Source organism: Elgaria multicarinata, chromosome 8 (genome assembly GCF_023053635.1).
Source record: "Elgaria multicarinata webbii isolate HBS135686 ecotype San Diego chromosome 8, rElgMul1.1.pri, whole genome shotgun sequence".
NCBI lineage: Eukaryota > Metazoa > Chordata > Lepidosauria > Squamata > Anguidae > Elgaria > Elgaria multicarinata.
Window position 1 is genome coordinate 61,540,328 of NC_086178.1, and position 15,144 is coordinate 61,555,471.

The window sequence follows — 15,144 nt, forward strand, 5'->3', positions numbered from 1 at the left end:
AACTCTTCCCACGGCCTGAGTTCGATCCCAGCGGAAGCTGGTTTCAGGCAGCCGGCTCGGGTCGACTCAGCCTTCCATCCTTCCGAGGTCGGTAAAATGAGTACTCAGTTAGCTGGGGGAAAGGCAATAATGGCCGGGGAAGGCAATGGCAAACCACCCCGCTATAAGGCCTGCCAAGAAAACGTCAGCGAAAGCTGGCATCCCTCCAAGAGTCAGTAATGACTCAGTGCTTGCACGAGAGGTTCCTTTCCCTTTCCATCCCTCTCCCTACTTCCAATATATACTGCTCACTCCACACTGAGGGTAAAGTCCCAGATCCTAGGTCCCCACTCCCAGGTATTTAAAGAAGTTGTACACAGCAAAGAGGAAGAAATGCTTCCTCCTTGCCTGGGGCAAAGATAAACAAGAAATAATACTCCCCAGTCCATTCACAATGAGACAATGAAATTAAGTATATGTGATAGGCTTCCAAAAAGAAAATAACAGAGGGACCACAGTAATGACTAGCAATAAAAAACATTTCATGCCCGTCCCTCACCCAACCCCCAACCCCCAAATTCCTAAGGCTCAAATAAACCTAACATTAAGGATTTGGCTGATGGCTACCAAATATATGGATCCTATTGAATGTATGCCTGAGATCTGTATATTGTATGTAAATATCATAAATATACCTGAATATCAGGATAAGTTGCCTTGTCTGGAATGTTGTATTGGGGTGCTAATTTTTTATTTGTCATTTGGGGAACATTCAATAAAAATATTGCATATTTGGTGATGAGGGTAATGCATTAAATAAGGATCACTGATCTAGATTATAGTGGGAGAAAGAGAGAGAGAGAGAGAGAGAGAGAGAGCATGCAGGCAGAGCAAACATCTATCATGCTTAAATTGTCCGTAGGGCAAGAATAGTAAAACAAAACCAGGAAGCTCAGTCAAAAAAGACAAATAATATGTAAGAGAGAGAGAAATACAATATAATACAAAAAAAGAGCCTCAGATGGGGAATACCCACAGCCACATAACAAGTGGCAATGTAGCCTAGTGGTCAAGCACATGCTTTGCATACAGAAGGTCCTAGGTTCAATCCTAGCATCTTCTAATTTTTTGTTTTTAAAATGATAAGAAAGCCTCCTTCTTAAGGCCCAGGAAGCTGCTTGCAACAAGTAGTCTGCTATAGTGGACTGATTCAGGAAAAGACAGCTTCTTATATTTCAATAAGCATGACCAAACAATCCCATGGACATGGGGGTTGGAATTGTCTGTAACATATGCCCAGCTGGGGATGAAAACTTTGTTGTGTCCCTAATTCCCCAGATTGCTGATCAGATGCAGACAAGTTGCAAACTTACAGAGAAGAGTTGTTCATCACATAGAGCTTTTCTAAATGAGGAATTTGTTGTGTGCTCATTACTCCCTATTTGTGGTTGTTTACAGGTTCTTTAGACATTGTCCTGCCCTCCAGTTTAGCTTCTGCATTTAAAGAGCACTTTCATTGAGTATTTTAAAGCAGGGAAAAATTGGTATTCTTTATAAAAGCAAAAGAAAATGCCATTTCCACTTGTGTAATTCTGCTATACCACAGTGTCACCTAGAGGTTACATAGTGGAAAAGCAGGAGAGGAAATGCTTTTCATGTCATGCTCGGATCTCAATTCTGAGACAAAACCGAACATAGATACAGTGGATTAACAGCCTCGTGTAGAAAATCTCATACTTGTGTCATGCAGTAATTTAAAACTTGAACATCATGAGTGTGAACAAAACTTCACACACATGCATCTTGTTCAGCTTCCATTTGTCTTTTGGCTGCAATCCTCAGGCTCTTATCTTTGCAGAAATTCCACTGGTGGTCTGCCGAAATCAACTGAGTTATGAGGAGTGCTACTGAGGCAGATGCAACAAAATAAAATAGAAAACCATATGTTTTCATGCATCCTTTGCAAAACTACTGATACAGTGGCTGCTTATCAGAGGACATTTTGAAAGCACAACATTTTATTGGATGTTCTTTTGTATACGCATTATTCATTCCATGATTGTATTGATTTTAAATGTAAGCTTTGTAAGGGCTTACCCTAAAAAGCCAGTTAGAAATAAATGAAATTAAAAACAACAACAATTATTATGCAATTAAGTCAGGTTTTCCATAATTTCATCGAAGGCTAGCAAGAAAGATTGTGCATTTTGTTTAGTAAACCAGCATAATTTTATGGGTACAGTTGAACTTAATGGCAGAAATTATGAACCAGAAGATAGGAAACTTTTTTCCTGAATATACAGAGTTCATAGTGGAAGAAGTATAAGTTTCATAATCCTAGGCAAATACACAGAAAGCTATTATAGTGAAGAGAAATCTTCACTGTTGATTTGCTTATTCATTAAGTAGAATAGGAAGAGAAAAGGTCTTGGAGTTAATTTAGAGTTAATTTAGAGAGATTAACAGAACAGCGGGAATAGTGAGTATTTTAGCAGAGGAGGTTGGAAGATTCAGAATAGATTTAGCCAATCAGAATGCAGACTTTAACCAATTGTTGGCTGCTGTAGTTTATTTACCTATGGGCTGGGTATCCAACTTCTCATCTACTAGTTGCTCTGGGGTCATCAGCTCCCTTTGAGGGACTTTAGGCATGCTTTCACTTTGACTGCCTGGACTGACCATCTCTTGATCTTTCTCATTCTGCATCTGTGCATAAACATTAATGCCCGGAATCTTCCTAAAACATTAACAGAAACCATCATTGGTGTGTACGCTAAGGCTCATTTTGCATTATGCTTTCACACCTCTCAGAAGAATGGTAGGGAAAGAAGGAAGGAGTCATACCTTTTGAATTTGTAGATTACAAATACTGCCAATCCCACAAATACCACGGATAGCAGCATCAGCATGGCTGAACCGCTGTGGCTAGGCGTGACATCTATGAGTGGGGCTGTAGAAAGTTAAAGAAAAGTTTAGAACACCAGGTCCAAATGTTCTAATAAGGCAGCCTAACTACAGGAATTTTCTGTCTTTGGTTTTGATTTAAAAAAACCTTCCCTACTTTGTTCTTAAATATTTTGTTCATTAAAAATTGTTCTTAGACAGCCAGCCCTCCATTTGGAAACCTTTTATTTAGGGGTCAATAAATGGAAGCATTCCGAATACACACTATCACAGAATCACAGGAGGGTGGCTAATCTCTAGCCATTCTGGATAATTCATACAACTGTAATATCTAAATCCCAAGATTTGTGTGCAGCTAGATTTGCCTGTTTGGATTTTGTGTTTTTGTTTGTTTGTTTGTTGTTTGTTTTTTGTTTTTTGAAAACGAAGAAAATAGCTCATTTAAAAGTGACAGCTGCCTATTTAGAGGACACTTTTAGATCAGGAGTGACAGAAATTAGGCAGCATTTTTCCTCACCTCCTGTAGGTTTTTCGGTGATAAAGAGGGCATGCAGATATTTGCTCTGCTGCTAATTGGAAATAGGAACACACAGCCATGATCCCAAGAGAAGCTATTAGTAAATCTGGCTTAGGAAAGACTTTAAACAGTGACTCGTTCCTCATGCTCTTTAAAAGGATGGTGCTGCTCTCTACATACACTCTTCCCAAAGCTCTGTGCAGAAACCTTTTTTCATGTAGGGAAAATTTAGTCAAAAGAGATCTTCATGGAAATGGCAGGCGATGAGTGCCTCATCGATTAAGAATATGGTTAGATGCCCCCTTTGAAGAAACTAGTTTGATCTGATTGTATTTTTACTACAGTTGTGGGGTTCACTCTTAATTTGGATTTTTAAACCGTTTTGATAAATACCTAGGCTAACAGCACATGCCTACTCAGAACTTAGTCCTGCTGAGTTCAATGGGGCCTACTCAGATCCATGTCTCACTAAATTCAGTGGGTTCTACTTCCGGGTAAGTGGGTATAGGATTGCAGCCAAATAGGATTTAAGTTTTTCTCAAAATTTTATTTATAAATCACTTAATTGCTGTCAAGGTAGCATTAGCCAGATACTGGGAAAGTGCAGCAGCTGAACCCACTACCACAGAATGCATTAAGATATTAGAAATTGTGGGTAATGTACAAATCAACCAATATTATTGAAGTGGAATCATTTTTAATGGTTTTATTGGGACCATTAAGTTGCTCACCCTAGTTCAGGGAAACAAGCTAGGATCATTAACCATGGTTTGAAGTTGTATTATTCCTTAAAACAGTACATTTTGTCCACTTTTGGACATAGTAACCTGGTCCGTACACTCATGTTCTGTCACAGTGGCTGAACTCTGCCCGCAACCCCAAAGCACCCCATGTATTCTGTGTGCCAACAACCTACCCTTGATGAATTCGGATGACACAACATCCTACAAGCAGGGTTGTGTTACTGAATGGGCGCCCATGTGCCCAGCAAATGCCACAAAACACGGTGGCTGACTTAAGACACTGCAGCCTAAAATGATCATGTGAACCCAGCCAGCAAGTCAACCACAATAAGTTGAAACCAGAAGTGAAAGCTTCTGATCATGCCAGAGGAGAAAAAAGGAAGATGGGACCACACAAGCCTACTGCTGCCGCTCATGGATGTAGCGCCAAACTGTAATTTAGTGTTACATGCAAAATCACCCAATGTGGTTTATGAATGCGAAGTATGGCTTGAATGTCTTTTCATGATATGGGATACATTTCTGCTAAACTGGCAAAGTAATAACTAATACATCTAGCTAAACTATCATTTGATGAACATGTTTCACAAGCAACTCTTTGGATGCAACATGCATCCTGTAAAAGCCACAGCAGCAAAAGGAATTCTGAAAATGAAGTGTTGGTAAGGAGTCGGACACTGAATTATTAATATTTAGTGCTGCTATGGATATTAGAAATATGTCAAAAGCTGATAACACAAAGGGTTATAGTTCTCACATATACATTCCATTGAAGTTGATGGGTTTATATACAAATGAAAATGACAGCAAGCTTTGTAGACAAAGCATTTATGATCATGGAGTTACCAAATAATATTTAAAATACAGCTTGCATGTTTCTTGTAATTATTGGAAATATTAGACTTATCAGAGTATGATAATGACAGAAATGTGTTGGTGTTGATGGCGTATAAAAGGTATCTTGAGTTTCCAGCAGCTTATCAAATATAAATGTCATAATCCTGTAAATGAGGCTCATCTGACTCTATGATAATGAGAGATTTCACTAATTAGGCTGCAAGGAATGGGAAATGGGGAAAGGAAAACTTTGCATCACCATCATTATCATTAAAGGTTGAAATTAAAAGAGTCTAAATGCAGAATTGGACAGATTCCCCCACCCCACCCCACACACCCACTTATAAAGCATTCAAATTCCAAATTATTAAAAAGGTGTTAATTTTAAATATTGGCAGCATAACATATTTCATTGCTGCGATTTGCATCCTGCAAACAAACCTTGCATTTGATCACTTAGGTTGTGAACGCTGAACTCAACCATCAATATTAGAAATTTAGCAATAAAGTTTGAGTCACACATTACTGATGCCATTTTGGATCCATGATATGCTGTATGTACAATTATAATCACCTGCTCACATACCAGAAATATTATTATTTGCAGAGCTGACTTTATCGTGAAAAAGCATGAAGCAGACTAGTAGGGGGCATGGAGTGAGGGGAACAAATGACAATTTGTTTCCAAGCTGAACCTTTCTTGCATTTGACCTTTGCTTTCCCTCCCTGATCAGATGTGCTACAGGCTTTTGCAGTGGGGCCAACATTTGAAAAAGAACAAGCCAAGTAGGTAGGTGTTCCTGCAGCTTAAAATGGTCTGGAGCTGAAAAGTTGTGGAAATTCCTGCTGTAAAAAGGAACCAGTGTAGTTACCTTCTCATGTGAAGAACTTTTCACAGGAACAGCCTTACTGACTGTTCAGCTGTTATTTTCTAGATAGTATTTTAACCCTCATAGATACCATAAAAAAGCTGGAATTGGGAGGGCAGGGGGATTTTTTTTGGCAGTTGTGTGGGAGAAAGGGCAAAAACCTCTTCTAAGAAGGCACAATCTAGCTTCTCTGGAGTTCGATGGGGCATATCTTTCCCTTAAAAGCTCTTGCTGTCTCCACCCAAACTAGGAACAGAACTGTACAGATGTTACTATATTAGGCAGTTGCAGCAAAAATAACAACATGTGTTGGGACACCATAAAGACTAAATAGTGCCATAAACTTCCATGGCTATAACCCACTTTGTCAGGTGCATAAAGGAGGCACCTATTTGGGTAAGTATAAATACCCTGAGTACAGAGAAGCGGAGAATAATATTCTGGGGTTCTTGTTTTTAATGAGGCCTGATGGTCATGCAGTGCCAAAGATATCAGAAAGTGTGTAGGTCCACTGAATCAGCACCCAGCTTACTGGGGCAGCTTTTGGGGCCAGATCTACACTACTGCTTTAAAGTGCTTTATAACAGTTTTGACAACTGTATATGAAGTGTGTCCTGGGCCCCAACAGTTGTCAAAACTGTTATAAAGCGCTTTAAAGCAGTAGTGTAGATCCTGCCCAAATGGGTCTGACATCTATCTTCCTGCCACCATGACTCCTGACCCTGTGCTTCCCTCTGCCTGCCACCACTTGGGGGGCCCTGCCTGGTGCTGCCCAAATAAACACAGATGCCCATCACACCAGCAGCCATTTGTATCCATTTTGGGATCTTTGGCAGGCAGCTGCCATCTTAGACTTTCCAAAATGCAATGCCCAATATCCCATCAACAAGTGCCACTGCCCACTGGGTTGAACTCATGGTGGCAGCACTGAGTGGGATCTCCATGGCAGTGACATATTTTAATAGGGCGTCCAAATCAGCATTGCACAGGTCATGGTAGCAGGGTTGGCACTAAAATGCTAATGGCCCACAAAAGCCTGGAGTTGGCCCTATAAGCATGTCACAGCACGAAGCAAAGCAAACATGAATACAGTAACCAATAAAATGAATGACAGTTCCAATCAGTGTAGAATTGGCTTATGTTTTACTAGTTATCACTGGTGATGAATAGCCATAGCAAGATCTATGAGAAAATACCATCTCAAAAGGAACAATTTCTTTCAGTAGCGTTGGGACTAATTTCTGATGTTCTAAGTAAACTGGATAAGAGTGTGTGAACACATTTCTTCATCTCAACGTTTTTAATCAATGGGAATAATCTGAACAGGGTCAATGGAAGACCAATGAGGCAACTCAGGATGAGGCAGAGAAAGGCTAATTAAGCCACTCAGTTTAATTTTTTGGTCAACCCCATCCCTTTTTTTAAAAGTATAACTAGCCACAAACATTTTGAGCCTCTAGATTTATTCATCTCAAAGAATGGGAAGAGCTACCATTTATATTTTTCTAAGGCTGCAATCCCATACACACTTACCTGGAAGTAAGTTCCATTGAACTAAATTGGACTTACTTCTGAGTAGACATGTATAATATTTGACTGGAAGCCTGGCCTTGAATATATTGAACTATTTTAAATACGCTGTAATAAAAGCGCAAACTATTCCAATCATTAACAAAATAGGAGGTTCCTACAGTACTGTCACTGAAGGACTGACAATAAATGGTGCTAACAATATTGGCTAAGATGTGAAGGAATCAATACCAACCTGCTGTTAAATGGGCAGCATGGACAAGGATTCTAACCCCAGGCTTTAAGTCAAACTGGATGGCATTTTGGCTCAATTTCTGGACCAATAGTTCTGAAAGCTGGAATAAGGAAGCAAAGACAAACTAGTTATAAAAGAATACAGGAACTCACCAAGAACAAGAACAGTGTAACAATTCCCTGTCCTAGGCAGGAGCCACAAATGAATGCTTCAGAGAAAAGTATGTATAAGACGTCTTGGTGCAGTTATGAAATGACTCTATTGTATACTCCCTTATTCAAAAAAAGAAAGGAAAAAAGTGGATTTCTATGGATCTTTATTGATGGGGTTCCCTCCCCCACCAATCTAATCTTCTACTTGATGGATGAGGCTCTCAGTTCGTGAATGAGATGGAGGAAGCTTAGGCCGCCAGTCTATGCTGAGAGCCTACACTAAGGCAATAAGCATCATATAGTCACAGTCCAATTATATTTGGAGATCTAATTATTTATTCATATATGAAAACAGAAGAATGAACAAAAATAGTGAACCCTGCTTATGACGCTCTGCTAGGTACATCATACACATAAGGCTTTTATCACAGGCTTAAGAATTAGGAAGCTGTCTTTTAAAAAGATGACAATCCTTCTTGTTTAACAAAAATCTCCCATACACCACACATTCAGTGACAGATATAAAGATGGGTTCACACAACTGACATTTTTCTTTCTTCTTTTGCCGAAAGCTTACTTGAGGGCAGTCATGCTGTGGGAAAGATCTATGTAGAATCCATTTTCATGAAAGAGCTCACCACATGATGTAATCACCTAATGTAATTTGTTTTAAATAAGCCTTGATACATTTTCAAAGGTTAATGAGAAATTATCAAGCGAAAAGGATATTCCCATCATTTTAAAGCCATTTTCAGACTTCCTAATTTTGTTGATTTAGTTTAACTCTGAAATACTGCTCAGATGGGAAAAGATGCCCTGACTTTCATTCCTCACTGAGAGAGATTTGCCATTATCCATTTATTATCTTTATTGAATTTTTAAAATACTTTTGGCTCTTGCATTTCACATTGGCCAATGATTGCTTGGAACGTTAGTCCTGGTTTTACACAAATTGGGAAATCAGTTTACATGCTGAAAATTGAACTAGTTCGAAAAAGATCCCCCCCCCCATGAGCACACATAGGCATCCCATATGTCCGACATTACATCTGCCACCTCTGGAGAGCATCTGCTATTTCCCCTCCCACTCCTTCCTGTCTACTTTTCCTCATTCAAAATATGAAGTATGCAACTTGATTTTTTTTTATTAGGCTTACCTAAATTAGCATAACCTCTCCATGATGACAAATAACAGAAGATACAAAATATGCTATTTTTAAAGCAATTACTATGTGAAATGCACATATATACTTTTTTAAAAAAGAGTGGGAATGAGGCAGGTCAGGGCGAAATTAGATGTGACATCAAATGCATTTTTTAATTTAATGTGTAGGTTTTAAAATATGTAGATTTAATTTTATTTATCAGGAGTGCAATTTGCTGCAGGTGTAGAGGTGTCTTGTTTTGCCCTTAGAACCAGGATAGAATATAAACTATTCCCAAATTTTCTTAATGCAGTCCACTTGCTCCAGAAGAACCTGCTCCATGAAGACAACTTATAAATAAATACTGAAAGAAGCAAATGGGCTATAAATAAATAGCTATGCCACTAAACAGAACTGACATAACTAAACAGAATTCAGTTAGGCAATAAGCCTATATCTTTACACATTCTCAAGGTGATGGAGAATAGCCAGATCACAAGGCAAGTGAAGTTCTAGATTGGCTAAGTCATATCAGCAAACATATGTGTTTTGATGCCTCCTACAGTAAAGAGTGGAGGAAACTATAGTACATTCAGATGTCATCAGCCCTACTCTTGTGCTTTGCCTATAACCCCAGAATGTACAGTAGGCATGTTCTTGGGCCTATAGAGTTAAAAGCTAGTCTCACTTCTAGAATCGACAGAGGCCACAGCTAGACCTAAGGTTTATCCTGGGATCATCCAGGGTTCGCCCCTGCCTGAGCACTGGATCCCCTGTGTGTCACCTAGGTGAACAGGTTTGACCCCTGGATGATCCAGGGATAAACCTTAGGTCTAGCTACGGCCTAAGACCAGGCACATGTTTCAAGGAGTGTATTTGTAACCCTAATTTCCATGAACATGTTGCATCATTATTTTTACCTCCTTTGCAACTCAGTCCATTGCTTTTTTGACTATTCAGTGTTATAGACAGAGCCAAATTCAGGTGAAATATACTAAACTATAATTTTAATTGTTTTCAAACAGTAAGCAAGTATGTTCATATCTACGGTGATGCAGACCTAATGGAGAGCACTGAAATGCAAAAAGGAACTCCTGTAAACTACAGTGCAGATGTAGAAACCATGCAGCTCTCCATACAACTGAAGGCAGTCTTGGCTCTTGAAATCCACATGAAATATCCATGCGTATTTTTAGTTTACTTTTTGCTTCTGACTTGGTGTCCAGTCAAGTAGACTACTTTGCTACTTTTGAAGCCTGCTCACATCTTTAAGTTTTACACAAACTCAGGTGAAGATTGGGCATGAGAGATATCCAAAAACATTACATTTGCAACTGTCCAGCAGGGAATTTACAGCCATGACAAGTAATGTTCCGTAACATCAACCTTGTGTACAAGAGTGCCAACTCTTCCAGGAGAACAGGTGGCTTTTTACAGTTCCATGGCTGCATGAAACAGAACATGAAATGATATCTTGGATGGCAGCCACAACAATATGAACTACTCTGGAGAAGCAACAAAGAATTTGGAGGTCATCATAAGAAGTATGATCTATGGCCTCCAATTTACATAGCTGGAATGGTAAGAACAAAAATTAAATGATTATTTGAAGAACATAAGCTATGGCATATTTGAAGCTATGTCTATCTCATGCTGAAGAGCTGTAAAGGACCATAGACATGATCCACCTCCTTTTCTCTCTTGTGTGCATCTACTTACATGCACCCAGCAGACAGCATTGCCCAAGGTAGGAGCCTGAGAAGGAAGCCTGTAGGTGAGGTAAAGTGCAGCATAACAATGGACTGCCATTTTCTAAAGATGTCTTAGAATACCATTGAGATCATGTGTTTAAACAATTTTCCATCACTTGCTAGTTTAACAAAACAAGAGTAACGTTTCGCTGGGATAAATGTAATGTAAATTAGGGAACATTTTTAATTTTTCCATAAATAGCAATGTCTAGATAAAGTGCAGATCAAAATGTGCAATTCATCCAAAAGGTACAGTAAGATCCAAAGTGGAGAAGAAAAAAACACCTAATGAAGGAGAATAAGTAAAAGTGGGCTGGAAAGAATGGAGATATGAAAGCCATATAAGGGGAAACAGGGGAGCCCAGGGAGCTTTGGCTATTGGGCGGTATAAAAATGCAATAAATAAATGAATGAATGAATAAATAAATAAATAAATAAATAAATAAATAAATAGACCAGATGATAAACAATACAAGCACAAACCACCCAGGACATTCTCCTATATAAGCCTTGTTGAAAATAATTGAAGTTAATTTCATAGTTAAATTATGTGATTCGCTACCGCAAGATGTAGTGATGGCCACCAAATTGGATGGCTTTAGAAGGGGGTTAGATAAATATCTGGAGGAGAAGACTACCAATGGCTACTAGTTCTGAGAGCTATGTGCTACCTCCAGTAGCAGAGGCACTAAGCCTATATACACCAGTTGCTGGGGAACATGGGTGGAAGGTTGCTGTTGCACTAGTGTCCTGCAGCTGGTTGGGCTCTGTGTGAACAAACGCTGGACTAGATGGACCTTTAGTCACTTTCTGTACGGCTCCTCTTATGTTTGTATGTACAAGTTCCTCATACATTTCAATGGGGATAATGCAGAAGAACCTCCTGTTGGATTGCATCGTACATCAATAAAATAAAGGAAATTAACTTAGGCATGCAAAAGTGGATTTACAGTGCAATCCTATAGAAGTCTACTCAGCCTTATTGCATTCATTACTGATTTTCAGGTAGATGGGTATAGGACTGTAGATTTTTGTTAGCCACCCAAAGAATGTGTGGATATTAATAGGAGCAGAATCCTATGCATGTTTAGAAAGAAAAAATCCCTACCATTCCCAGCATGCCCCAGTCAGAATGGTTGACTGAGGGGATGTTGGGAGTTTTATGTCTAAACCTTCATAGGATTGGGCCCATAATATATTTTTAACATCAGAAACTAGCTAGATATTTATTAAAGTTCTCACATTCTTAGGATGTCTAACAAGGTATACTACAGATAAAGGATCATACTGCCCCATATGTATGCCAAATGGCTGCACTATATTGTTCTTATTGTTTCAGAGATTGAACAAACTACTGAAGATGAAACTTATCAGCATTGCAAAACACCTAATTTAGAATCGTCAAGAGTCTCCCCTGTGAAAATAATTAGCTCTCTGAATTAGTTTTGGTCCTTCAAATAGCTTCATTGACTTTATCTGCTTCATTTGCAGAATTAGACACAATGTGCAAAAATGTTTTTGCAATAGAAGCCATTCTTTGTCTATCATTCTCTCATCAGCAGACATATAATGAATAATAACAAATAATTTGTAAAGGAAAAAGAAAAAGAAAGAGATAGAGAGGGGGGATTTAATTTACAAACAAAACAAAACAAAATTAATTTTGCTACTGTCATAGTTTTGACTGAATGAACACTGACTTTGGCCACAGCTAGACCTAAGGTTTATCCTGGGATCATCCAGGGTTCGCCCCTGCCTGAGCACTGGATCCCCTGTGCGTCACCTACATGAACAGGTTTGACACCTGGACGATCCAGGGATAAACCTTAGGTCTAGCTATGGCCTTTGTCTCAGCAACCTAAATTAGACCTGAAAATCTCTCTCTTGCTGCCTCCAACCCAAGTTTGTTCAGAGCTAAGGATGTGAAGCATGATCCACCTAACCTGTATTGGGGTTTGTGTGTGTCATACAAGCCCCCTCCCATCTATAGCAAGCTGTACTTGAAATTTAGGCCAGATCTACACCAAGCAGGATATGACACTTTGAAAATGGTTTGAAAACTGCATATGGAAGTGTGTCCTGAGCCCCAACAGTTGTCACTACTGTTATAAACCATTTTAAAGCAGTAGTGTAGTTCCTGGTTTGGTTTTACATGATTTAAAAAAACTGACCAATTTTAATTCTGTATTTTGTTTTTGTTTTATGATTCACTACTCAGGAATCTTATTAGATATAGGCCTGGTTCAGAAAACACGCTAAACCATGCTGCTTAACCACAAAATGGTTAAGGGAATGCATAAGATTGCACTGTTAATAATGTGTAAGCCATCCTGAGTACCAATGAGTCAGAGGAATGGCCTAAAAATTCTAAAAATGAAAAAAAATGTAGTGTGTACCCGCCCCCCTCCATATATACTTAATCTTTTGTTTACAAGCAAAGTTTCCCCCCCCCCCCCGAACTAAACTGTTATCTTCACATTTGACACATTCATACTTCGGTTTGAATTTTCATTTCATTATAGTATCCTGACCGAGCATAAAAAGGGTATGAATGAACTAGGTATTATGTGGGTATAAAGGAGTTTGAATCCTAGGCATGCCACACTTATGGGTATGTGTGTGTGTGTAGGTATAATACTGCCCTCTAGTGGCATTTTGAAAGCTGCTTGTCCTGTGTGTGGGAAGAGATTGCTTTAACACATCCTACTACATTTTAAGTTGTTCAGAATGTGTTAACATTAACTTCGACATCTCAAGAGTCTATTACTAACTTTTTTTCATGGTCTTGTTTGAATTTGTTATACATACACATGACAGCACAACACCAACTACAGTTTCTCCTGTTCCATTTCTTTCTTGTTCCTTTAGTTCCTGCTGTCTTTCCTTCTAGGATTAAGGATGGACTGATCAGTCTACTGAAATGTGCAGGAAAGTGCATGCAGGGTGCTCTATACAGAATTTGGATTTAAAAAAACAAAATAGTACAAAGGAGAATTCCAAATACACTGGTTCGACTTTGAAAACAAGATCCAGGGATTTAGAATTCTGAAATATCAGGAGAAACTTACACAAAGAGGATTTCAGAAGCATCCCTAATAAGGTAAGAGCCAACCGAGAGCTCTGAGCTAACTTTAAATGTTGGAGAAGTAAAATTCTACTTCACTTGCTCACATGCATGTGCAAATGTCACAAGATGGTGAAGCCGGGAGCCCTGAAAGCTGACTGCTGTGAAAAATTGACTAACAAATCAATCAATGGTCCCATCACCTCCTTCACCCCAGCCGCTTTCTTTTAATAGCTGAGTCCTTATTAAACTGAAAAATTAACCTGGTATAGTTTTCAGTCTCCTTGCACATAAGAGAAGTAGTTAACTGTTCTCCTGCTCAAGGCTCCCTGCTAATCTCAAATAATTCAACGATCCTATTATTACTGCCATGCCATAAGCTATAGAAACGGCATCACTGGAGAAGATCAAAGCTTCTACCCATTCTCAGTTATTTCAGAGCATCAAGAGGCAACAGACACAGTAGTTGCTAAGACTGAAAATTGGCTGGGAGGTGGCTATTTGTAGGATGGCTACTTGTAGGCTACCACCCAGAGTGATAAGTAACATTTCACCTTTGTGAAGTGATAAGTAACATTTAAAGCCCTAAACGGCTTGGGGCCAGGCTATCTGAAGGAACGCCTCCTCCCGTAAGTACCTGCCCAGACCCTAAGGTCATCCTCAGGGGTCCTTCTCCACGAGCCCCTGCCAAAGGAAGTGAAGCAGGTGGCTACCAGGAGGAGGGCCTTCTCTGCTGTGGAATGAGCTCCCTAAGGAGGTTCGCTTGGCACCTACATTATATGCTTTTAGACACCAGGTGAAGACCTTTTTATTCTCCCAGCATTTTAACAGTATATAAATAGATTTTAACTTGGTGTTTTAAATTTGTAATTTTGCATTGCTGCTGTTTTTATCTGGTTGAGCTTTTATATTGTATTTTATATTATGGTTTTATACTGTTGTTTTATACTTTGAATGTTTTTAATTTTTGTGAACCGCCCAGAGAGCTCCGGCTATTGGGCGGTATAGAAATGTAATAAATAAATAAATAAGACTAGCAGGTTTCTCCAGTGCAGGAGTGGGCAACATCTTCAGATGTTTTGCTCTGCAGCTCCCATCAGCAAGCATAGCCAATGGTGAGGGTTAATGGGAGTTGCTACAAGTTGGCCATCCATGTACTAGGGAGAAAATCGAGACAGACTAAAATGAGGTCGGATATCTAAGAATCCAACCTGTAGAATCTGCTGTGGACTGGCCTCACTCACAGGAAAATACACACATTTCTGCTGAGATATATGCCTTGCTGGAAAATATACATGGGGAAAAGTCAAACAGAATGGAGGACAATATGTTAATTTTTTACATACTAACATAAGTTATGTAAATTGTTATGAACTCTATTAAGGAATTATTTGCATATTTTTTCACGTAACACACAC

General features: G+C 39.1%; 1 protein-coding gene across 1 annotated transcript in view; it reads right to left on the minus strand.

Annotated features, from left to right (window-relative positions):
- Positions 1–2,547: 2,547 nt before the first annotated feature.
- The window catches only part of SORCS1 (sortilin related VPS10 domain containing receptor 1), a 457,816-nt gene continuing 445,219 nt past the window's right edge, over positions 2,548–15,144 (minus strand). The window contains exons 24-26 of the mRNA XM_063131568.1: positions 7,615–7,714; positions 2,824–2,929; positions 2,548–2,716 (exon numbers count right to left, since the gene is read on the minus strand). Of these exons, the coding sequence (XP_062987638.1) occupies positions 2,548–2,716; positions 2,824–2,929; positions 7,615–7,714 (375 nt within the window). The remainder of the gene's footprint in view (positions 2,717–2,823; positions 2,930–7,614; positions 7,715–15,144) is intronic.